The sequence below is a fragment of the Saccostrea cucullata genome, unplaced genomic scaffold (assembly GCF_032062105.1).
Source record: "Saccostrea cucullata isolate Sc308-1 unplaced genomic scaffold, CSIRO_AGI_Scuc_v1 ctg2216, whole genome shotgun sequence".
Classification (NCBI taxonomy): domain Eukaryota; kingdom Metazoa; phylum Mollusca; class Bivalvia; order Ostreida; family Ostreidae; genus Saccostrea; species Saccostrea cuccullata.
The window spans coordinates 77,374-97,954 of NW_026919977.1; the positions used below are offsets into that span (position 1 = coordinate 77,374).

The following is a 20,581-nucleotide window of genomic DNA, read 5'->3' on the forward strand; positions in this document are numbered from 1 at the left end:
TTATTGCAAACACGTGGTTTTGGTCAATTTACCTGTTGTCCTTTTCTACATTTCAAACTTTTATAATGGTCAGCTAATGCTGATTATACTTAATAATATGCATGGATTTTCAGCATTACGGTTTTTAGGACAAGAAATGCACATGAAACTTGGATTCACTGATACTTGGGAATACGTGTAGAACTAGCGAATTGCTCACCAAACATGCTACAAAACTTTAAACTAATGTATATCATGTATATTCTATCAATTGTTTGTAACTCTATATAAATTTTGCTGTGGTCTCGGAAATGGTACATATGTAGATCTGTGTCTAATCTGTGACTCAAATGCATAAAAAATATCGGAAAGCAGTAAAATTCCAAGCATGTTTCCATAGTATTTTTGTGTTACTCACTCGTAACGAATTTCATTTAGCTGATTGGTCAGTTAGAAAGTATCGCCTGTGCCTCGATTAGCATATGAATTCATTCTTACGTCAGAAAATCTAGTTCCGTCGATCTGTTTATAATAGGAAAGGCCAACTAGATTTTACAATTTTTTAAAAAATAGCATGTGAGCGCAGTTAGGTACAATTTTCTCCTTTCACATATAGGTAGATTTCAATAAAATACAGTGACCAGCCAAAGGAGAAAATTGTACCTACCTGCGCTCGTATATTTTTAGGGCTTCAAAGAGTGGGGCGGGGTTAAAATGCAATGGGAATTGAATGTAAACATGATACCCCTACCACAATAAAAGAACTCTATCTTTCAAATCACGTTTCTATTTTTGTTTAAAATAGTATTCTATAAAGGTACACTTATCAGTGATTAGTTACATACAAAAATTTGAGTAAAATTTAGACATTTAATTTTTTGTCAGTATACGAGGGGCCGCAAGTCACCTCATCCTTTCTAGAAAAAGAAATTTTATTTATTAGCTCACCTGAGCCGAAGGCTCAAGTGAGCTTTTCTGATCAAAATTTGTCCGTCGTCTGTCGTTGTTGTTGTCGTTGTCGTCGTCGTTGTCGTAAACTTTTCACATTTTCATCTTCTTCTCAAGAACCACTGGGCCAATTTCAACCAAACTTGCTACAAAGTATCCTGGGGTAAAGGGGATTCAAGTTTGTTCAAATAAAGGGCCACACCCTTTTCCAAGGGGAGATAATCATGAATAAGAGAAAAATAATGGCATTTTTAAAAAATCTTCTTCTCAAGAACCACTGGGCCAGGAAAGATGAAACTCATGTGGAATCATCCTCAGGTAGTGTAGATTCAAGTTTGTTCAAATCATGACCCCCGGGGGTAGGGTGGGGCCAAAATGGCCGATCAAAGTTTAACATAGTAATATATAGGACCAATTTTTAAAAATCTTCTTCTCAAGAACCACTGGGCCAGGAAAGATGAAACTCATGTGGAATCATCCTCAGGTAGTGTAGATTCAAGTTCAAATCATGACCCCTGGGGGTAGGGTGGGGCCAAAATGGCCGATCAAAGTTTAACATAGGAATATATAGGACAAATCTTTAAAAATCTTCTCAAGAACCACTGGGCCAGGAAAGATGAAACCCATGTGGAATCATCCTCAGGTAGTGTAGATTCAAATTTGTTTAAATCATGACCCCTGGGGGTAGGGTGGGGCCAAAATGGCCGATCAAATTTTTGCATAGGGATATACAGGAAAAATCTTTAAAAATCTTCTTCTCAAGAACCACTGGGCCAGGAAAGATGAAACTCGTGTGGAATCATCCTCAGGTTGTGTAGATTCAAATTTGTTCAAATCAGGACCCCCCGGGGGTAGGGTGGGGCCAAATGATCGATAAAAGTTTTACAAAGGTTTATATTGGGAAACCTTTTAAAATCTTCTTTTCAAGTACTTCAAAGCCATGCTTAGTGATATTTATAGGGAATCATCCTCAGGTAGTGTGGATTCAAGCTTTGTTCAAATCATGACCCCCTGGGTGGTTAAAATTCAAGCCCCCTCCCCCCCCCCCCCCCCCCCAGTAAACTTTCAGTTCTGATCTGATATGTGCTTTTTCCTAGCCAATTGCTCAGGTGAGCGATGTGGCCCCTGGGCCTTTTGTTTTGGAATTCTGTTTGTCAAAGTCTCCTTTGTAATATACAGACCACATGCTGATGCACATGGTGCATTGTTGTCAAGGCTGATGAAATTAATGCACATGAATGATCAAGAATGATTAGCTAATAAAAAAGCATGATCTAACAAAGTCTGCTAAAAAAAAAATTATAAACCGAGTTTAAATGGATTTCTTGAAATAAATATGGCAACTTTCTGATATGCAACTGGTTTTACAAATGGATTACATTTACTTATTCTTCTCCAAATTTAAGGTTCCCCTGTTGCTGGATTGTGCTTTCGAAATATTGTTAATCAACTTCTTGGGTTACCAGACAAGGAAATTGTAAAAATAGCAGAGTTCTACTTCAGTGCTTTGCGACCAACGTAAGTCATAATTGTGTCTGGATCAGTGTTTATAATCAATATCTGGGATATTGAACTTGAATGATTTTCATCTTATCCACTGTTAGCAATTTTTTTCACATTTACTTCTTTAATTGACTATTATTTTTTTCTTCCTCATCCAGGGTTTATAAGTATCGTAGAGCTATAGAGAATATGGTTGATGCTTTCGGAGCAATGAACACAGAATTGTCTGAGAGACTACTGGCAGAGAAAGTTCTTCTGAGTCCCACTCCTGATCATGATCTTGTCAAAAGGGTTCTGACTCATGTTGCAATCAATGACAGGGCCCCATCAGAGGTAAGTGTTTATTTAAAAATATTACTTGGATATAGACAATTAAGTTGTTTTTAGATCACCTAATGGACATTTTTCACATCATTTATTGATCATCTTAAAGATTTCAAATGAAGTGATGAAATAAAATAAACATACCAGGGTTTTTTTTTAAAATCTTATGTATTTAAAGATTGTCATCAGATTATAATTTGCAGCACATTGTAGAATTGTTTACTTTTACAATCTTGTATTTTAAGAAGCAGAGTTGTCAAAATTTTAAAGTCATTGTCAGGCATTTGGTCTGATAAAGTTAAAGGTTCTGTTTTCAAGTAAGTCATAATTCCAGACAATTAATACTGGCATTTCCAACAGGACTCGACAGGTTTTGACAATTCTGGAAGATGCTCTTGAAAAATTTGATTTCTCATGATATACATATGAACAGAATAATAATTATTGCCTAAGATCCATGGTAAAAGATTAAACAGTTAATTTTTTTTATACAGGTGATGTTGAAAACGTTAGAAGATGCAGTGATCCATCAAGAGAAATTTCCCAAAGAATTTTACATCAAGGACACACACAGTAGATGCATGCTGGCCCTAGGAGCTGTTAGCCACAAACTGTTTAAGGAAGGACAGACAGAGAGAGCCAGAAAAATAATGTCTTGGATTCATCTGAAATTGGGATTGCATGGTTATACTTGAAACTGATACAGATTTTTTTCTGATATTAAAGTTAAAACATTAGTTGCCAAGATACTTGTAACAACTATTGAAGAATAATGTACATGTAGATATTTTCAAGTTATATTTTCTTTCTTTTTTTTTTTTAAATAGTTGGAAGACTATGTCATGATGAGAAAGTTTTACTTCATGCTGGCATTAATTGTTTTGAAACGATTTTGTAGTTGAGATATATGCTAATTTACTATTAAATATTCCAGATCCTTGGGAGTACAGACAAAAGAGAGCTGTGATGACGAGGCAGGAAATGGAGGACTATGACAGCCATAAAGTTATTCTCCTTGAGACTTTGGGAAATGCCAGGCTAGATGATTCCTATGACTACATTCTATCTCATATCAACAGCACAAACTCACCATGGATAAAGAGGGCGGGATGTCATGCCCTCCGCAAATACCACCATGAACATGTAAGAAAGAGTTGGAAGTGTGCAACTCCTGAAACAATTAATTAGCAAACTTTTCAAAATTTGTTTAGAGTTCAGTCTCTATCGAGAATGTATTTAGTAGTAGTCTAACAATTATTGGATTCCTAGGCTGCTGAGACTCTGCTGTATTCAGCTCTGTATGATGAGGAGCAGTCAGTCAGATATGAGGCTTCTCTCTTGTACATGGCTCATCCAAAGGGAAAGATGATTGCGCCTATGAATGCCAAGTAAGTGATAATTAAGTATTTCTTTTTAACAAAACATTAGAATAGAAAATTTTAATAAAGATGAATCCAATTTTATGTTAAATTTTGTGACTTTTTGTCTTGTTGAAATATTTCCTTTCATCATGTCTATTTTTTAAAATAATATTTAAGATACAAAGCGGTTAATTCTGGTACATAATACAATAAAACAGGCTTCTAAAGAAGTGCCAGGGATGGAAAGTATTGATAAGGCATAATCATAATTCATTATATCTGTCAAGTAAAAACACAGGAAATGAAATTCACTGCGTTACACTTCAATTCGTTACATGTATTTATTTAGCAAGTTCACCATGTTTTTCTTTAGGAGTTTTTTTTATGGTACTTTTTTAAGAATTTTATTTTTTAAAAAAGAATAATGCATTTTGTAGCTTGCAAAATACAGGTAGTAGTTAATAACAAGTTGACCTATGTAGATTGTTTGCATTGATACTGTAAAACAACTTTTATTCACGACAACTTCATTTCGCGATTTGCCGGGAATAAACCAGTTCGCAACGATTAATTTTCGCGATAAAAGCATATTAAGGTTTTTTTTTTTATAGACACATAGACTTTAAGAACCGATTCGCGGCGAGAAATATTCGCGATGGCGAGGCTCTCGCGAACTTTGCGAAAATTTCTCGCATGGGAATAAAAGTTGGTTTACAGTACATGTAAATGTATTTTGGAATGGATATTCATTTAATATGTTAATGTTTGGTAGGGAAGAAAAATTGTTTGACAACACAACAATTGTGGATGATCCATATGATTCTGGTGTGGATGTAGTAGACCTTACTGCAGATCATCAGCGTTCTCGTAGGAATGTTTGGGAAGGACACTATTTTAGACTGGAAGCTCCAGGTGTAGACTGGAGAAAGACACTTGGCACCCAAGATATTGGTGCATCTTTTGGAGTTATCATGATAAACTTCCTGAATTTAGCAGTAGGTAAATGATAGCATTAAAGTATTTATTCAAGCATGCTTAAAAAATCATGGATATACATGTAAGTATATTTACTATCAGTTGTAAGCTGTTTTACTTTGAATAAGATGAAAATGCATTGTCAACATTTTTTTTTAAGTTGATCAGGGTGAGAAGCTTTTCAGCAGCCATAAAAAATTCTTAATATATTTATTTATTTGGGGGAGGGGAATTCCTCAAAAAATTGCTGAATTCAAGGGAAGGTTTTAAGAAATCTCCATTTATAGCTCAACTGAGCCAAAGGCTCAAGTGAGCTTTTCTGATCAAAATTTGTCCGTTGTCTGTTGTTTTTGTCGTCATTGTAAACTTTTCACATTTTCGACTTCTTCTCAAGAACCACTGGGCCAATTTCAACCAAACTTAGCACAAAGTATCCTTTGGTGAAGGGGATTCAAGTTTGTTCAAATGAAGGGCCATGCCCTTATTCAAGGGGAGATAATTAAGAAATAATGGAAATTTGATGGTATGTTTTAAAAATCTTCTTCTCAACAACCACTGTGCCAGGAAAGACGAAACTCATAGGTAAGCATCCTCAGGTAGTGTCAATTAAAGTTTCTTCAAATCATGACCCCCGGGATAGGGCGGGGCCACAAAGTTTTACATAGAAATATTTAGGAAAATTTATTAAAAATCTTCTCAAGACCACTGTGCCAGGAAAGATGAAACTTATAAGGAAGCATCCTCAGGTAGTGTAGATTCAAATTTGTTCAAATTATGACCCCGGGGGTAGGGCGGGGCCACAATGGCTGATCAAAGTTTTATATAGAAATATATAGGAAAATTCTTTAAAAATCTTCTTCTCAAGAACCACTGTGCCAGGAAAGATGAAACTTATAGGGAAGCATCTTCAGGTAGTGTCAATTCAAGTTTGTACAAATCATGACCCCCAGTGGTAGGGCAAGGCCACAATGGCCGATCAAGGTTTTACATAGAAATATATAGGAAAAATCTTTGAAAATCTTCTCAAGAACCACTATGCCAGGAAAGATGAAACTTATGAGGAAGCATCCTCAGGTCGTGTAGATTCAAGTTTCTTCAAATCATGACCCCCGGGGGTAGGGCGGGGCCACAATGGCCGATCAAAGTATTACATAGAAATATAGAGGAACATTCTATAAAATCTTCTTCTAAAGAAACCCTGTGCCAGGAAAGATGAAACTTTTAGGGAAGCATCTTCAGGTAGTGTTGATTCAAGTTTGTACAAATCATGACCCCCGGGGATAGGGCGGGGCCACAATGGCTGATCAAAGTTTTACATAGAAATATTCAGGAAAATTATTTAAAAATCTTCTTCTTAAGAATAGCAGAGGCATGAATGATCATTTTTTTATGGAAGCATCCTCAGGTAGTGTAGATTCAGGTTTGTTCAAATCATGACCCCTGGGGGTAGGGCGAGGCTTCAATGGCCGATCAAAGTTTTACATAGAAATCTATAGGAAAAATCTTTATAAAATCTTCTTCTCAAGAATAGTAAAGGCATGAATGATCATATTTTTATGGAAGCATCTTCAGGTAGTGGACATTCAATTTTTGTTCAAATCATGACCCAAAGGTGTAGGGTTCGGCCACTACATGGAATCCAAGTTTTACATAGAAACATGTAGAAAAAATCTTTAAAATTCTTCTTTTCAAGAATAGCAAAGCCATGATTAGTCCTGTTCATATGGAAGCATTCTTGGGTAGTGTAGATTCAATTTTGTTCAAGTCATATTGTTATAGGGCGGGGCCACAATGTAAGTTCAAATGTGAACAGCAATAAAGCCACAGGAAGTCAAAGAAATATGCATGCATCTTTAGTTAGTGAAGATTCAAGTTTCTTCAAATCATACCCTCTCCCTTTAATTTTAAGGATTGGTTTAGACCACTTTGGGGTTTAAACTTTTCAATAATACACTGATTTCTGCTTTTTTTCTATCTATACAGTATACATTGCTCAGGTGAGCGATGTGGCCGATGGGCCTCTTGTTGAGCTCACCTGGGCCGAAGGCTCAAGTGAGCTTTTCTGAACACATTTTGTCCGGCTGTCTGTCTGTAAACTTTTCAAATTTTCGACTTCTTCTCAAGAACCGCTGGGCCAATTTCAACCAAACTTTCCACAGAGCATCTTTGGGTGAAGAGGATTCAAGTTTGTTCAAATGAAAGGCTATGCCCTCATTCAAGGGGAGATAATTGGGAATTAATGAAAATTTGGTGGTATGTTTTAAAAATTTTCTTCTCAAGAACCACTGTGCCAGAAAAGATGAAACTTATGGAGAAACAACCTCAGGTAGTTTAAATTTAAATTTTGTTAAAATCATGACCCAGGTGGGTAGGGCAGGGCCATAATGGCGGACTTTTACATAGAAAAATATAAGAAAATTCTTTTTTAGCTCACCTGAGCCGAAGGCTCAAGTGAGCTTTTCTGATCACATTTTGTCCGTCGTCCGTCCGTCTGTCGTCCGTCCGTCTGTCCGTCCGTCTGTAAACTTTTCACGTTTTCGACTTCTTCTCAAGAACCAATGGGCCAATTTTAACCAAACTTGGTACAAAGCATCCTTGGGTGAAGGGGAGTTTAAATTGTTAAAATGAAGGGCCAAGTCCCCTTACAAGGGGAGATAATCAAAAAAAGACAAAAATAGGGTGGGGTCACTAAAAAATCTTCTTCTCAAGAACCACTGGGCCAGGAAAGCTGAAACTTATGTGGAAGCATCCTTGGGTAGTGTAGATATTAAATTGTTAAAATCATGACCCCCGGGGGTAGGGCGAGGCCACAATAGGGAATCCAAGTTTTACATAGAAATATATAGAACAAATCTTTAAAAATCTTCTTCTCAAGAACCACTGGGCCAGGAAAGCTGAAACTTTTATGGAAGCATCCTTGGGTAGTGTAGATATTAAATTCGTAAAATCAAGAACCCCAGTGGTAGGGCGGGGCCACAATATGGAATCCAAATTTAAATAGAAATATATAGAACAAATCTTTAAAAATCTTCTTCTCAAGAACTACTGGGCCAGGAAAGCTGAAACTTTTGTGAAAGCATCCTTGGGTGGTGTAGATATTAAATTGTTAATATCATGACCCCCGGGGGTAGGGCATGGCTACAATAGGGAATCCAAGTTTTACATAGAAATATATAGAACAAATCTTTAAAAATCTTCTTCTCAAGAACCACTGGGCCAGAAAAGCTGAAACTAATGTGGAAGCATCCTTGGGTAGTGTAGTTATTAAATTGTTAAAATCATGACCCCCGGGAGTAGGGCAGGGCCACAATAGGGAATCCAAGTTTTACATTGAAATATATTGAACAAATCTTTAAAAATCTTCTTCTCAAGAACCACTGGGCCAGGATACCTGAAACTTATGTGAAAGCATCCTTGGGTAGTGTAGATATTAAATTGTTAAAATCATGACCCCCGGGGGTAGGGCGGGGCCACAATAGGGAATCCAAGTTTTACCGAGAAATATTTAGAACAAATCTTTAAAAATCTTCTTTTCAAGAACCACTGGGCCAGGAAAGCTGAAACTTATGTGGAAACATCCTTGGGTAGTGTAGATTCTAAAGATTTTAAATAAAAAAGGGAAAGGGTTGTTGGGCATGATTGGTATAGCAAGAGGGGGAATCTGGTAAAGATCTGCATCACCCAAGTTACTCAGGTGAGCGATTTGGCCCATGGGCCTCTTGTTTTTTTTTTCAAAATCTTCTTCTCAAGAATAACAAAGCCATAATTGATCATATTTATATGGAAGCATCCTTAGGTAGTGTAAATTCAAACCGACCAAAGTTTTATATAGAAATATATAGGAAAATTCTTTAAAAATTTTCTTTTCAAGAAAAGCAAAGCCATAATTGATCATGACCCCCTAGGGGAGGGGCAAGGCCACAATGGCTGACCAAAATTTTACATAGAAATATATAGGAAAATTCTTTAAAAATCTTCTCAAGAAAACCAAAGCCATAATTAATCATATTTATATGGAAACATCCTCAGGTAGTGTAGATTAAAGTTTGTTCTAATTATGACCCCCTGGGGTAGGGCGAGGCAAAAATGGCTGATCAAAGTTTTATGTAGAAATATGTAGGAAAATTCTTAAAAAGTCTTCTCAAGAATAGCAAAGCCATAATTGATCATATTTATATTAAAGCATCCTCAGGTAGAGTAGATTCAAGTTTGTTCAAATCATGACCCCCGGGGGTAGGGCGGAGCCACAATGGCCAATCAAAGTTTTACATAGAAAAACATAGGAAAATTCTTTAAAGATCATCATCTCAAGAATAGTAAAGCCATGATTGGTCATAGGACTACTTTAGGATTTAAACTTTTCAAAAATAAACCAATTTCTACTTTTTCCTAGCCACAGTATATTTACTGTAGATCTACAGTAAATAAAAAGATTTGTTTTCTGATTAATTTTGTGTTTATTTCTTCGTTGAATACATGTATTATGATCTATTGATTTTAAACTTTTCTTTTTGTAGCCCCAACCCAAGGTCACCTAAAAATTCATGTCCATGATGAAGCATATGCAAGGATACATTTTGGAATTCTTGATTTCAACTATGATTTTTTCATTGCCAGAGTTTGTTTTCAAGGGGGCACTGAATACAGTTTTAACATTTTACAGGTACATGTAATTTAAATGTGATCTTTTAAATGAAGTTTTAAAAGAAGTCATTTATTCTGCAGTTGGACATAGATTGTTCTTAAAGATAAATACTAATAAATCAATACATATTTGAATGTATTTTAACAGTGTTTATAAAATCAAATGTCATTGATTTTGTCATTGATTATCTGCCCTAAATTTTCATTTTTATGGAAATGATATATTAGAGTATAGTATTGTTTAATTATATTGCTTTAATTTTTTTTATTGAACAATTTATATTTTCATAAACAGTAAACATGACAAGACTTGAGTTGAGCATTCAGAATCTGTTTATATTTCAGGGAAATGAGATGAAGAAAATAGCGGATATCGCATTAAATTTTTCAAAGAAGCTGGCAGATATCGTGAATGGCATTAAGTCAGGGGTACAATTGTTCAAGGATTTGATATCCGGCAGACTCAGTCTTAAGAAAGTCATTGATGATTTTGTCAGTGCTATTACAAGTTTACCAAATAAGGTAAGTTAAATTCTAGTATGTGGAAAAGAGAGGCTATTGAAATGGCTCTATCTCCAAGGGCCCTTTAATTAGTACAGTGTAATGCCAAACATTACTTCTAAAAATAAGAAAAGCACTTAATGAGTGCTACAAACTTCCACGCTGTATATTCATACAAGATTTCTTAGCGGTATTCATGAAATAATGCATCAATGTCCACGCCAAAGCTGCTAAAATATGAAACCCGATTTTTTAAGAACACATACATGTACATTATTTCTTATACTGTGTCTTATTCTCACCATTAGTTTTTTTGTTTTGAAATTTCAGGTGGTGAGTTTGGTAGAGAAATCAACAGAAGCCCTGGAAAAAATAGGACACTATGACCCTGAAGATCTACCTCTAGAGTTCAAGCCTACCATTAACTTTGTGCATAAAGTCGCAAAGTTGTTTAGTGACATAAAAACTGATGTGATGGGATTTGTACATGTAAATTTTTCTAGTGGTTCCATTAATCTGACTCATTAGGGCCCCGCAAGGATTTGCGGGTGCCCTATAGTAATCACTCTGTCCGTCCGTCTGTCTGTCTGTCCGTCTGTCACTCTTCCGTCCACAAATTTTCTGTTTTTTTCTAATAACTTTTTTTATGGTTGCCCAATCAAGTTCAAATTTGGTATGGTAGTTCGGTAGGCAGAAATACATATTTTGATGCTAAGTTTGATTCTCTGTGTCTTCTGGTTTGGAGCTGGGGTGGTGGGGTAGATTCCTTAACTATGCATAAGAATGAACCAGCAACTTTTTTTATGGTTGCCCAATCAAGTACAAATTTGGTTTGGTAGTTCAGTAGGCAGAAATACATATTTTGATGCTAAGTTTGGTTCTCTATGTCCTATGGTTTGGAGCTGGGGTGGTGGGGTAGATTCCTTAACTTTATATAAGAATGCATTGGCAAAGAGAGATAACTGCTGAAGATGTTCTCATTGTAAACTGAATGCTGCTAGGAGTCCCTTGGGATTAATTAGCTTTCCTCCTGAAGAAAATCCAGAGCATTATCTTTATCTGTCACATTGAGATTAATTACCACCTCTGTCTGCAAATGAAGTTTGTTTTGAAGTTAAATCAATTTGGAATGCTATGAACACTCTGAAATGTGGATTTAAATAAAAAATTTTATTATTTATTTTTGTTTGATAGTTATGATTTCATTGAATTCTAAAAAAAAAAAAGAAATAGATTAAAGAAGATTTTTTGATTTACTTTTTTTTCACTTTTTTTTAAATATATTAATTCAAGAATATTATTAATTTTTAATGTAGTTATATAAAAACCCCATTCTATCATTAATACTGAAAAAGTTCTTATTGTAAATTTAGAAGAAAATGATGAGAGAGGTACAATTAATCCCTTGGGATTAATTATCTAGCCTGCTGCAGAAAATTTAGTAGGCTTTTCATTAATGAAAACCTTTGTCTGCAACTGCTGTTTGTTTGAAGTTAAGGTCAAGCCTTCATGATATTTGCATTCATTGAAGGCTGGCATTTTATATAACACAAGCTTCCTAACTGTTTAAATATACATTCAATGTTAAATTGTTCTTTACTGCCTAATGTAAATACAAGGATATTATTTTCAGGTTTTTGAATATTCAGGAATTATCTTGAAATTTTAAGAATACAGTTGCTGTTGCTTATTCTTCATACATTTATTAATCATTCTGTAAGCTGCACCCTTTTAATTCTACCCCATGGCGGGGCCCTTGCTGACTGGTCAGTTTTCTAGTTCTGTTCTGAGTCATTCATGGTCATCTTAGTTACTCAGAAAATTTATTGAAATCTGTTTTCAGGTGAACTGAGTCAATCAGGAGACCTATTCTTTCTCTTTTAGTTTGTAATATCATGCATCATCTGTCATGCATTATATGGTGTGCATTAGCACTTAAACATTTTTAGTTTCTCTGGAATAGTTGAACCCATTTCAACCAAATTTAGAAAGGAACAGAGGTGAGAGGGAATAAATTTTATGAATTTCATGGTCCCTGTTATTATGAGGCCTAATAAAAGGCTAAATCGTAAAAGTTTATGGATTCTTTTAAAAAATACTTTACTGCTAGACTTCAATTTGTTGAACTGTTGCTATGTTTGTAATATGCTTTGAGCCCTCTACAAACTTAAGTTTGTGAAATAATGGTCCCATGGTTAAGGGATTTGCAGTTTAGGATCAGGCTCCATTGATCATATAGTGAAAATTCATAAATTCTTCAAAAATCCTTTTCTCTTCCCCTATATTTTTAGCAGATATACTAGGTGCATGCCTGCATAGTAATGATGAGCAATGGTCTTTTTTTCAAAATTGTGTTAGAGCAAGGCCATATTAATTACATTAATATATGCCCATTCAAAATGAATCCAGTCCTTGACAATCTACACTCTTGGGCATTAAGCAAAAAAGCAAATAGTTAGAATTTCTTATGAGCAAGGTGCCTCATCCAAAATTATAACTGTCTTTACTCTGTTCAGATGTTAGGATTGAACTCTAATGATGACTAATTTTTAAATGCAATAAATCGTTTAAAGACTTTTTGGCAAGCAATATATAATTAACCTTAAGGTAGCTCTAATGATTGATAAAAAATGATAGGTGACAATTAAAATCCATAGAATTTGTGCTAGGTATATATATTATCAATGAATTAAAAAATTTCCGTTATTAATTTTCACGAGTGTTTTTTTTTTTTTTATTAAACCAACTCACATTAATGACATTAAACAGTGTTTTTCAAATATCATAAACTTGAAATTTTTTTTTGGCCTTTTTCAGGCAGTGGAACAGTCTATTAAAGTTGAAATCCCACATCAAGGCAAGGTCTTGTTTGAGAGCATAAGGGACATTATTGAAGGATTTTCAAAGATTCTTGGAAACCCTAAAGCAGCACTTCAGAGTATTGGGAAAGGTGTTTTCTCGTAAGAAATGTTACATTTCCCTGAATTAACTGTTGACTATTCTTGATCTTAAGTTTTAAGGAAAAGTTATTTGAGATAAATTCATAAAAGTTAAAGTCATTTAGAAGTTGGAATCATAATGTATTTGGACTAATTATAAGAATTACACATATAAGGTATGTTCATATTTGTTTATTTTTTAGCTCTTCTGAGCCAAAGGCTCAAAGTGCTAATGCTATGGCCATTTGTGCGGAGTGCGTAAACTTTTTAGAATATGGACTATAACTTAAGAACCCCTTGGTCACTCAGTACCAAATTTGTCACAGGGTATCCTTGGCCCAAGGGCTATCATTTGTACTAAAATAAGGGTTGGGGCCCTTAAACAACGGGAGATAATCAGGAAAACAAAACCAAAAATACTGGTTGCTAAAAAATCTTCTTCTCCATAACCACCAGGCAGATTTTCACCAAACCTACATACAAGGATCAGGATATGTCGAAGATTAAAATTTGCACGGGGAATTACCCTGGGACAAAGGGCGTGGTCTCAAGGTCACTTCAAAGTTGACCTAAAGAACTTTATTCGGTAACAACCAATATTTGCCCCCCAAATCAAACTTTGATGGAGATATATTTAATTAAGTTCTTAAACAGGGGAGTATATGCTGACTTCAAAGCACTGAATATTTTCATAAGTAATGACGTCATATGTATCTCATGACGTCACAAACCTGACGTAAATTTAGGTTTTTTATGAATTTTACAGAAAAATGTACTTATTTCGTCGATATTTTGAGTAAAAGTCACCGAGCGCATGGGTGTTCAGGATCAATATTTTGATATAATGTGTAGAATGATAATATCAATGAAATATGTCTATATTGTTCCTGAACAAACTTGCGCTCTATAAATTTTAAAACTAAAATTGTTGAAATTTTGTCCATTTTGTCTTCTTTCTGCAAAATGATATAAAATCGGACTAGTTTGTGACGTCATAAAAAAAAAAATTGTGAATGCACTGCTTTGAAACAATAACATTTTCTGCTAATTAATATATTTCTAATACAATTCATTGAATTCAGCACATTTCAGGAAGTTTTCAAAATTTGACTTTTGTGGGGGCAAATTTATGCAATATACCGCATATAGTTCTTTACAATTAATAAAAACGTGTATATTTTGCTTACTATAAGGACTAGGATCATCAAATCTTGTAAGTTGATGCATCTTACGACTTCACATCATGTTAACTCAAAAGTAGGTCACGGTGACCTACTTTTTAAATTTTGCAGGGATATGTTTTCAAATTGATTTGAAGGCATATTTTGGACATTTTAAGGCCTATGATCATCAAACTTTGTCAGTTGATGCATCTTAGGTCCTCAAACAATGTCAACTTAAAAGTTAGGTCACCTGACCTACTTTTTGAACTTTATGACTTATCCTTTTAAAAACATTAAATCCCATTATTTCAGACACTGGGAGGTTTAGAATTATCAAATCTTGTACTTTGATGCATCTTGGGACCTTAAAACATATTTATGAAAAAGTAGGTCACTGTAACCTACTTTTGAATATTGGCGACATTTGTTTTCAAATTGTTTAAAACGCATATTTTGATTACCTTCAGACCTACGATCATCAAACTTGGTCAGTAGATGCATCTGGGGTGGTTTTTGAAAAACTGTCGACCAAAAAGTAGGTCACGATGACCTACTTTTGACATTTTATGGCTATATTTAAGTATCTTAGGTATTTATTGGCTTAGAATCATCAAACTTTGTGAGTGGATGTATATTTGGTTTTCGGAGAGTGACGACCAAAAAGTAGGTCACAGTGACCTACTTTTGACATTTTATGGCTTTATTTACGTATCTCCGGTACTTATTGACTTAGATTCATCAAACTTTGTGAGTTAATGCATCTTGGGTTTACGGAGTGTGAAGACCAAAAAAGTAGGTCATGGTGACCTACTTTTGACATTTTGTGGCTATAATAAAGTATCTCTGGTACTTATCGACCTAAAATCATCAAACTTTGTCAGTTGATGCATCTTGGGTTTTCGGAGATTGTCGACCAAAAAGTAGGTCACAGTGACCTACTTCTGACATTTTATGGCTATATTTAAGTATCTCAAGCACTTATTGGCTAAGAATCATCAAACTTTGTCAGTTGAGGCATCTTGGGTTTTCGGAGAATGTCAAATAAAAGTAGGTCACGGTGACCTACTTTTGAATATCTCAGATACATATTAGCTTTGAATCATCAAACTTTGTCAGTTTAGGCACCTTGGGTTTTTGGAGAACGTCGACCAAAAAGTAGGTCACTATGACCTACTTTTGACATTTTATGGCTGTATTTAATTATATCTGGTACTTATTGGCTCGGAATCATCAAACTTTGTCAGTAAAGGCATCTTACGGTTTCATTGAATGTCCAACAAGAAGTAGGTCATGGTGACCTACTTTTGAATATCTCAGGTACTTATTGGCTTAGAATCATCAAATTTTGTCAGTTTAGGCATCTTGGGTTTTTGGATAACGTCGACCAAATAGTAGGTCACCATGACCTACTTTTGACATTTGATGGTTATATTTAATTATCTCTGGTACTAATTGGCTTAGAATTGTCAAACTTTGTCAGATGATGCATCTTGGGTTTTCAGAGAATGTTGACCAAAAAGTAGGGCATGGTGACCTACTTTTCAATATCTTTCTTATTTAATTAGAATCATCGATCTTTGTCAAGTAATGTATCATGAGTCCTCAGAAAATTTCAATCAAAAGGTAGGTCACTGTGACCTACTTATGGTATTTTATAATTATAATATCTTCAGTCTTAACTGGTTAAATATTATCAAACTTTGTAAGTTGATGCATTTTGGGTCTTATGATACTAATAGAGTTGGAGGCTTCTAATAGAAGTGATTGATTGTACAATTTATCAAAAGAGCGATTCAAGGCCCTTGGGCCTCTTGTTTCCATCTTCATTTAGCTACTTTAAGTAATATTTTTTTTATCCTTCAGAATTTTTCAATCTATAAAGATTATACTTCAACAGAAGAAAAAAGTACAAGAAGCATGCTTCTTCCTAAGGGGTATCATATTGATCATTTATTCAATAATTAAAAGATAAAAGGATAAAAAGAGAGTATTCATGCATACATATAAGAGGTGATTAAAAGCATAAAACATTCATTTATATTAAATTTATGATTTTGATAATGCATGTCAAATAGTACTTCTTGGAAACTCATGATAATACAAAGGATAATGATTTACACTTGAGCATATTTATGTACTCTATCATGTCTTTTATGAAAGGATTCATGCAATTTTTTACTTTACCCCTCTTTCACACATAGACGCCGCTTCTACTACGATCAAAGAGTGGTCGAAAGCAGGGCCGATCGTGACAAATCGCAGGAGAAACGTAGTCGAGTCTTCAGAAAGGTAGTATGATCGCGGTAGGGTCTTCATAATCGGAGAGCTCTACGATCTCTCCACGCTTATTTTGAACATGTTTAAAACAAGCGTAACAGAATCCTGGCCAACAAGAATTGGGGTTAAGTTGTAAAAAGAGCGTAGTAGAAGCGCCGTAATCGTAGAAGCAGCATGGTAGCATCATAGAGAGATCTTCGTGATCGTAATAAAAGCGCCGTAAGAGCGTAGTAACCTACCAAGTACGCTCATACAACGCTCTATCTACGTTCCTGAAGATCCTGCGAAGATCTACAATGACCTTACGCCGATCATATCATGACCTATCAGACAGGAGTTTGTTCTTATAGCGCTGATATTTGACCAATCATCATCCGTAAACTACATGTAAAGTGTGAAACTATACTTGATGATCATTTGCAATTGAGACTTTCCACATCTTGTCACAGTTACAGTTGAAAATAACCGTAAACAATGTGGTAAAGGCCGCATAAAACTTTGGTGGCAAGATATGTGTCATCACTAAAATCGTACCACAAAAATCTGCGGTTGCAAGATATATTAATTTTACATCATCGCCAAAATCGTACTAGAAGCGTAATGCAATCGTAATATGATCGCCACCACCGTAGCGACATTGTGGTACAGTCATCTAGGTCTGTGTAGCGTCGTAGTATGGTCTTCAACGTCGCATTGGCAGCGTAGCGTAAACGCAGTAAACACGGCCACTTGTCGGCAACAGTCTGCGTACCATCTTAGTAGAAGCATGTTAGCAGCGCGTTTGACGTAGGGACATCTTAGTATGGTCATAACAAAGACTATAATTTGCCAAATAGCTCTATTTAGACGCCGATCGGCTTTGATCTGCCCCAATCACAAAAAATTTCAGATCGTGGCTTGATTGGGATAATCGCAGCTCTGTGTGAACGGGGGGTTAGAAACTTTGGTTAATATATAAACATTTAATAAGAAACTGTGTTCCTACGTAGTTTTTCTTTAAATATGTAATTTGTACATCAGGGCAACAAGAGTAAAAAAAAAAAAAAAACACGTAATACTGTTTCAGGCAGATCTGATGTAAAAGTTTTGAATGATTTAATCATTTTCCAGCTAGGAATGTATCTATTGATATTTTGTTTCTTTCTCATATAATCCAAGTCAAATCAAATATATTAAATGTTTACTAGTCTAGAAAGTGGGACTCAAAAATTGTTTTAGATTTTGGATAGGATTTTAGTAATTGCAAAAATAAAATCACAGCATACTTAGAATTTTTATTTTGCAAAAAACAACATATTCATAAAAATACACCATGTCAAATAAATTTTCAATTTTGCTTTACAAAACCTTTTCAGATGAAAAGCCATATTGGTTTGATGTTGAAACATTGCTGCTTGAATACAAGCCCCTAGCTGATCAAGCCTTTGCCAGTTTGAAAAGTGCTGGTGACAGATGGGTCAATGAGAAAATAGAGGATGCAGAAGATAGAGTCAAAAAGTTTACAAAGGGCAGAGTTACACTGGTTTGTATTAATGTATAGATTTTATAATACACTTGTAAGGCTATCTAAATTTAATTCTCTGGTTCTCAGGCCAATTTTCTCCAGAACAGATGCAGGCGGGCGTCATTTTATTTATCATTTTATTAACTTAAAAGTATAAAACAGATCACAGATTATATCTTGTATAAAGTACCATTGTTAAGCAAGTCAGCATATGTACAAAACACTCTGCATTTTATTTTGTATATACATGTAGCAACGTCATCCGCATTTTTTTGTGTATATAGTGTAACCGGAAGTAGAACTCTTTAGTATATAAATTACCAAAGTTACTAGCCAACTTGGCTTAAAGGAGTAAACTATCTCCAGTTATCAATGATCATCCCAGGTAAGGGGATTTCTGAACTATGGTCAACGCTAAATGAAAACACCGTTGTAAGTTTTATAAATTTAATAAAGTGAGAATTAACCAATGTAAATGATAACAAATAATAAATAATGATCAAAATTTAACAAACAGAAAAGTCTTTGAAAATTGCCAGGATTAATAAAACTTTATCAAAAATGTAATTTAATTTGGCAAATGATTTACAATAATCTCAATGAATAATCTAAATAAATAAAGAATTGAAAAAAATGTAACAGAAAATGGAAGGAATGTGGCAAAACTATGAAAAATAATCTATGTCCCTACTGGGCTTCCATACTTTATCAAAAATCTTATTAAAAAAAAATCAATGAGATGAAAAAAAATGAAAAGGGAATGAGCTACATCACCCAATATGACTACTATCAACACTCCAGAGTTGAACTGAAAATATCAATACTAATTCTAGGCTCTAAAAATAACTGACCCAGAAAATAAACAACACGCGAAAAATAAATAATAAATAGTGGTTCTAGAAAATAAACCTGTTATCTACATATCCCTAGACCAGGCTGGACTTGGAAAGGGGAAACTAAATTTACTTTAAATACCCTACATCCTAACTGTTTCCTAACATGTGAAAAACGTGAAACTAAATCTAAGCCAAAACCTAGAGAACTGTTACACCCCTATTAATGTTATTGTGATTTAAATTCAAGACACATGGTTAAGGTTGATCTATTCAAAGGTTATAGGGTAGAACCTGTTTTATAAATAAAATTGGCAGTAAACATGATATTGCTATAGCCTGTTTCTTTTGAAAACATGTCCTGTAATAAATGTTTCCAGACCTTCCTGAAAGACTTTCATGATTTTCAACAGAAAAAGGGTGGCTAAAGGAGGGGGTGTTAAAATAACAATATATCTTATATACTTTTCGGCGCAAATTAGAGCTCACTAGTGACCGATTCGCTGGTAAAAAAAAAAATGTGCATAATCATCTACACTGACAAACCTTTGTTTTCCTTATATGGCTATTGTTATAAATGCGCACAGAGGATCTTACCAAGAGCAACTGACCAATCGTCGAATGAATAGCAACGTTTACACCAAAAACGTGTTTACATTTTACTTCGAACACGTAGTTCAGGTCAATCTTCGATCATGTTAATGGACTGCAAAATAAAATGTTCTAACGAACAAAATACAAGGATAAGAAACCATGAAAGATGTTACGGGCTTTTTTAATTTGTTGTAAAATGGAAAAAAAAATGTTTAATAAAATGTAGTTTGCGTCTAGTTCAGAATACCAGCGCTTCAAGGGTAAGGAAAACGAGCCTCTTATGCATTTAAATGGACAAAACTTTGTTTACGTTCGTAATCACGTGTTCGGCCAGGGAATTCACCTGACAATTGTATTCACCGATAGTACAACAAAGGAATTAATACAGACGCAAATCTCTTTCGCAGTATGACTTTCAGAAACCTAGACTTCCGCCGTTTATTTATCAAATGAATTGTTTGTCATTATGAGCATGAAAATAATATTTTTAAAAATGCTTTTCATTTACCATAAGGTTTTCCTTTTTTCAAAATTCCTGTAGTATTCGTAGTAACCCATAATGCAATACTCATTCAGCTGATTGGTCAGTTAAAATCATGCTGGTGCCTCATTTGTTAATCTGACGCCAAAAAATATAGTCCTGGTTCCCATGCAAAAATATTTGTCCAAAAAGAAATTTTAATTCATGACTGCAGAAAATTGTATTAAAGAAAATACTTATTTAAATTTGAATGAATGTAAAAGAGATCGATTGATTGAAGTACATTTCTACAGACATTATCAGCTGATTCTAGGTTGGTGAAAACTGAAACGCAACATAACTTTTCTGTTTACCATGCCTCCACGTGCTAGTCACTTCCTAGCCACATTTCCGTGAATAATTTACCCTATCTCGCTTAAGTCTCGCTAACTCTCGCCAGAGCCACTACCAGAGCTACTCTGAACTCATCGGGTTTTATAATTTGCAAAACACCGAATTATAAAAGTTTCCGAACACATTAGTAGGGGTGTGTTAAACAGGTTGAGACCACTAGAT

The 20,581-nt window shown here is 34.7% G+C and overlaps 1 protein-coding gene across 1 annotated transcript in view; it reads left to right on the forward strand.

Annotated features, from left to right (window-relative positions):
* The window catches only part of LOC134241150 (uncharacterized), a gene marked incomplete at its 3' end in the record, with an annotated part of 115,081 nt that overhangs the window by 28,226 nt on the left and 66,274 nt on the right, over nucleotides 1-20,581 (forward strand). The window contains exons 11-22 of the mRNA XM_062723235.1: nucleotides 2,334-2,445; nucleotides 2,589-2,763; nucleotides 3,249-3,438; nucleotides 3,689-3,897; nucleotides 4,024-4,142; nucleotides 4,888-5,114; nucleotides 9,608-9,753; nucleotides 10,080-10,256; nucleotides 10,566-10,724; nucleotides 13,053-13,195; nucleotides 16,201-16,271; nucleotides 17,970-18,140. Of these exons, the coding sequence (XP_062579219.1) occupies nucleotides 2,334-2,445; nucleotides 2,589-2,763; nucleotides 3,249-3,438; nucleotides 3,689-3,897; nucleotides 4,024-4,142; nucleotides 4,888-5,114; nucleotides 9,608-9,753; nucleotides 10,080-10,256; nucleotides 10,566-10,724; nucleotides 13,053-13,195; nucleotides 16,201-16,271; nucleotides 17,970-18,140 (1,899 nt within the window). The remainder of the gene's footprint in view (nucleotides 1-2,333; nucleotides 2,446-2,588; nucleotides 2,764-3,248; nucleotides 3,439-3,688; nucleotides 3,898-4,023; nucleotides 4,143-4,887; nucleotides 5,115-9,607; nucleotides 9,754-10,079; nucleotides 10,257-10,565; nucleotides 10,725-13,052; nucleotides 13,196-16,200; nucleotides 16,272-17,969; nucleotides 18,141-20,581) is intronic.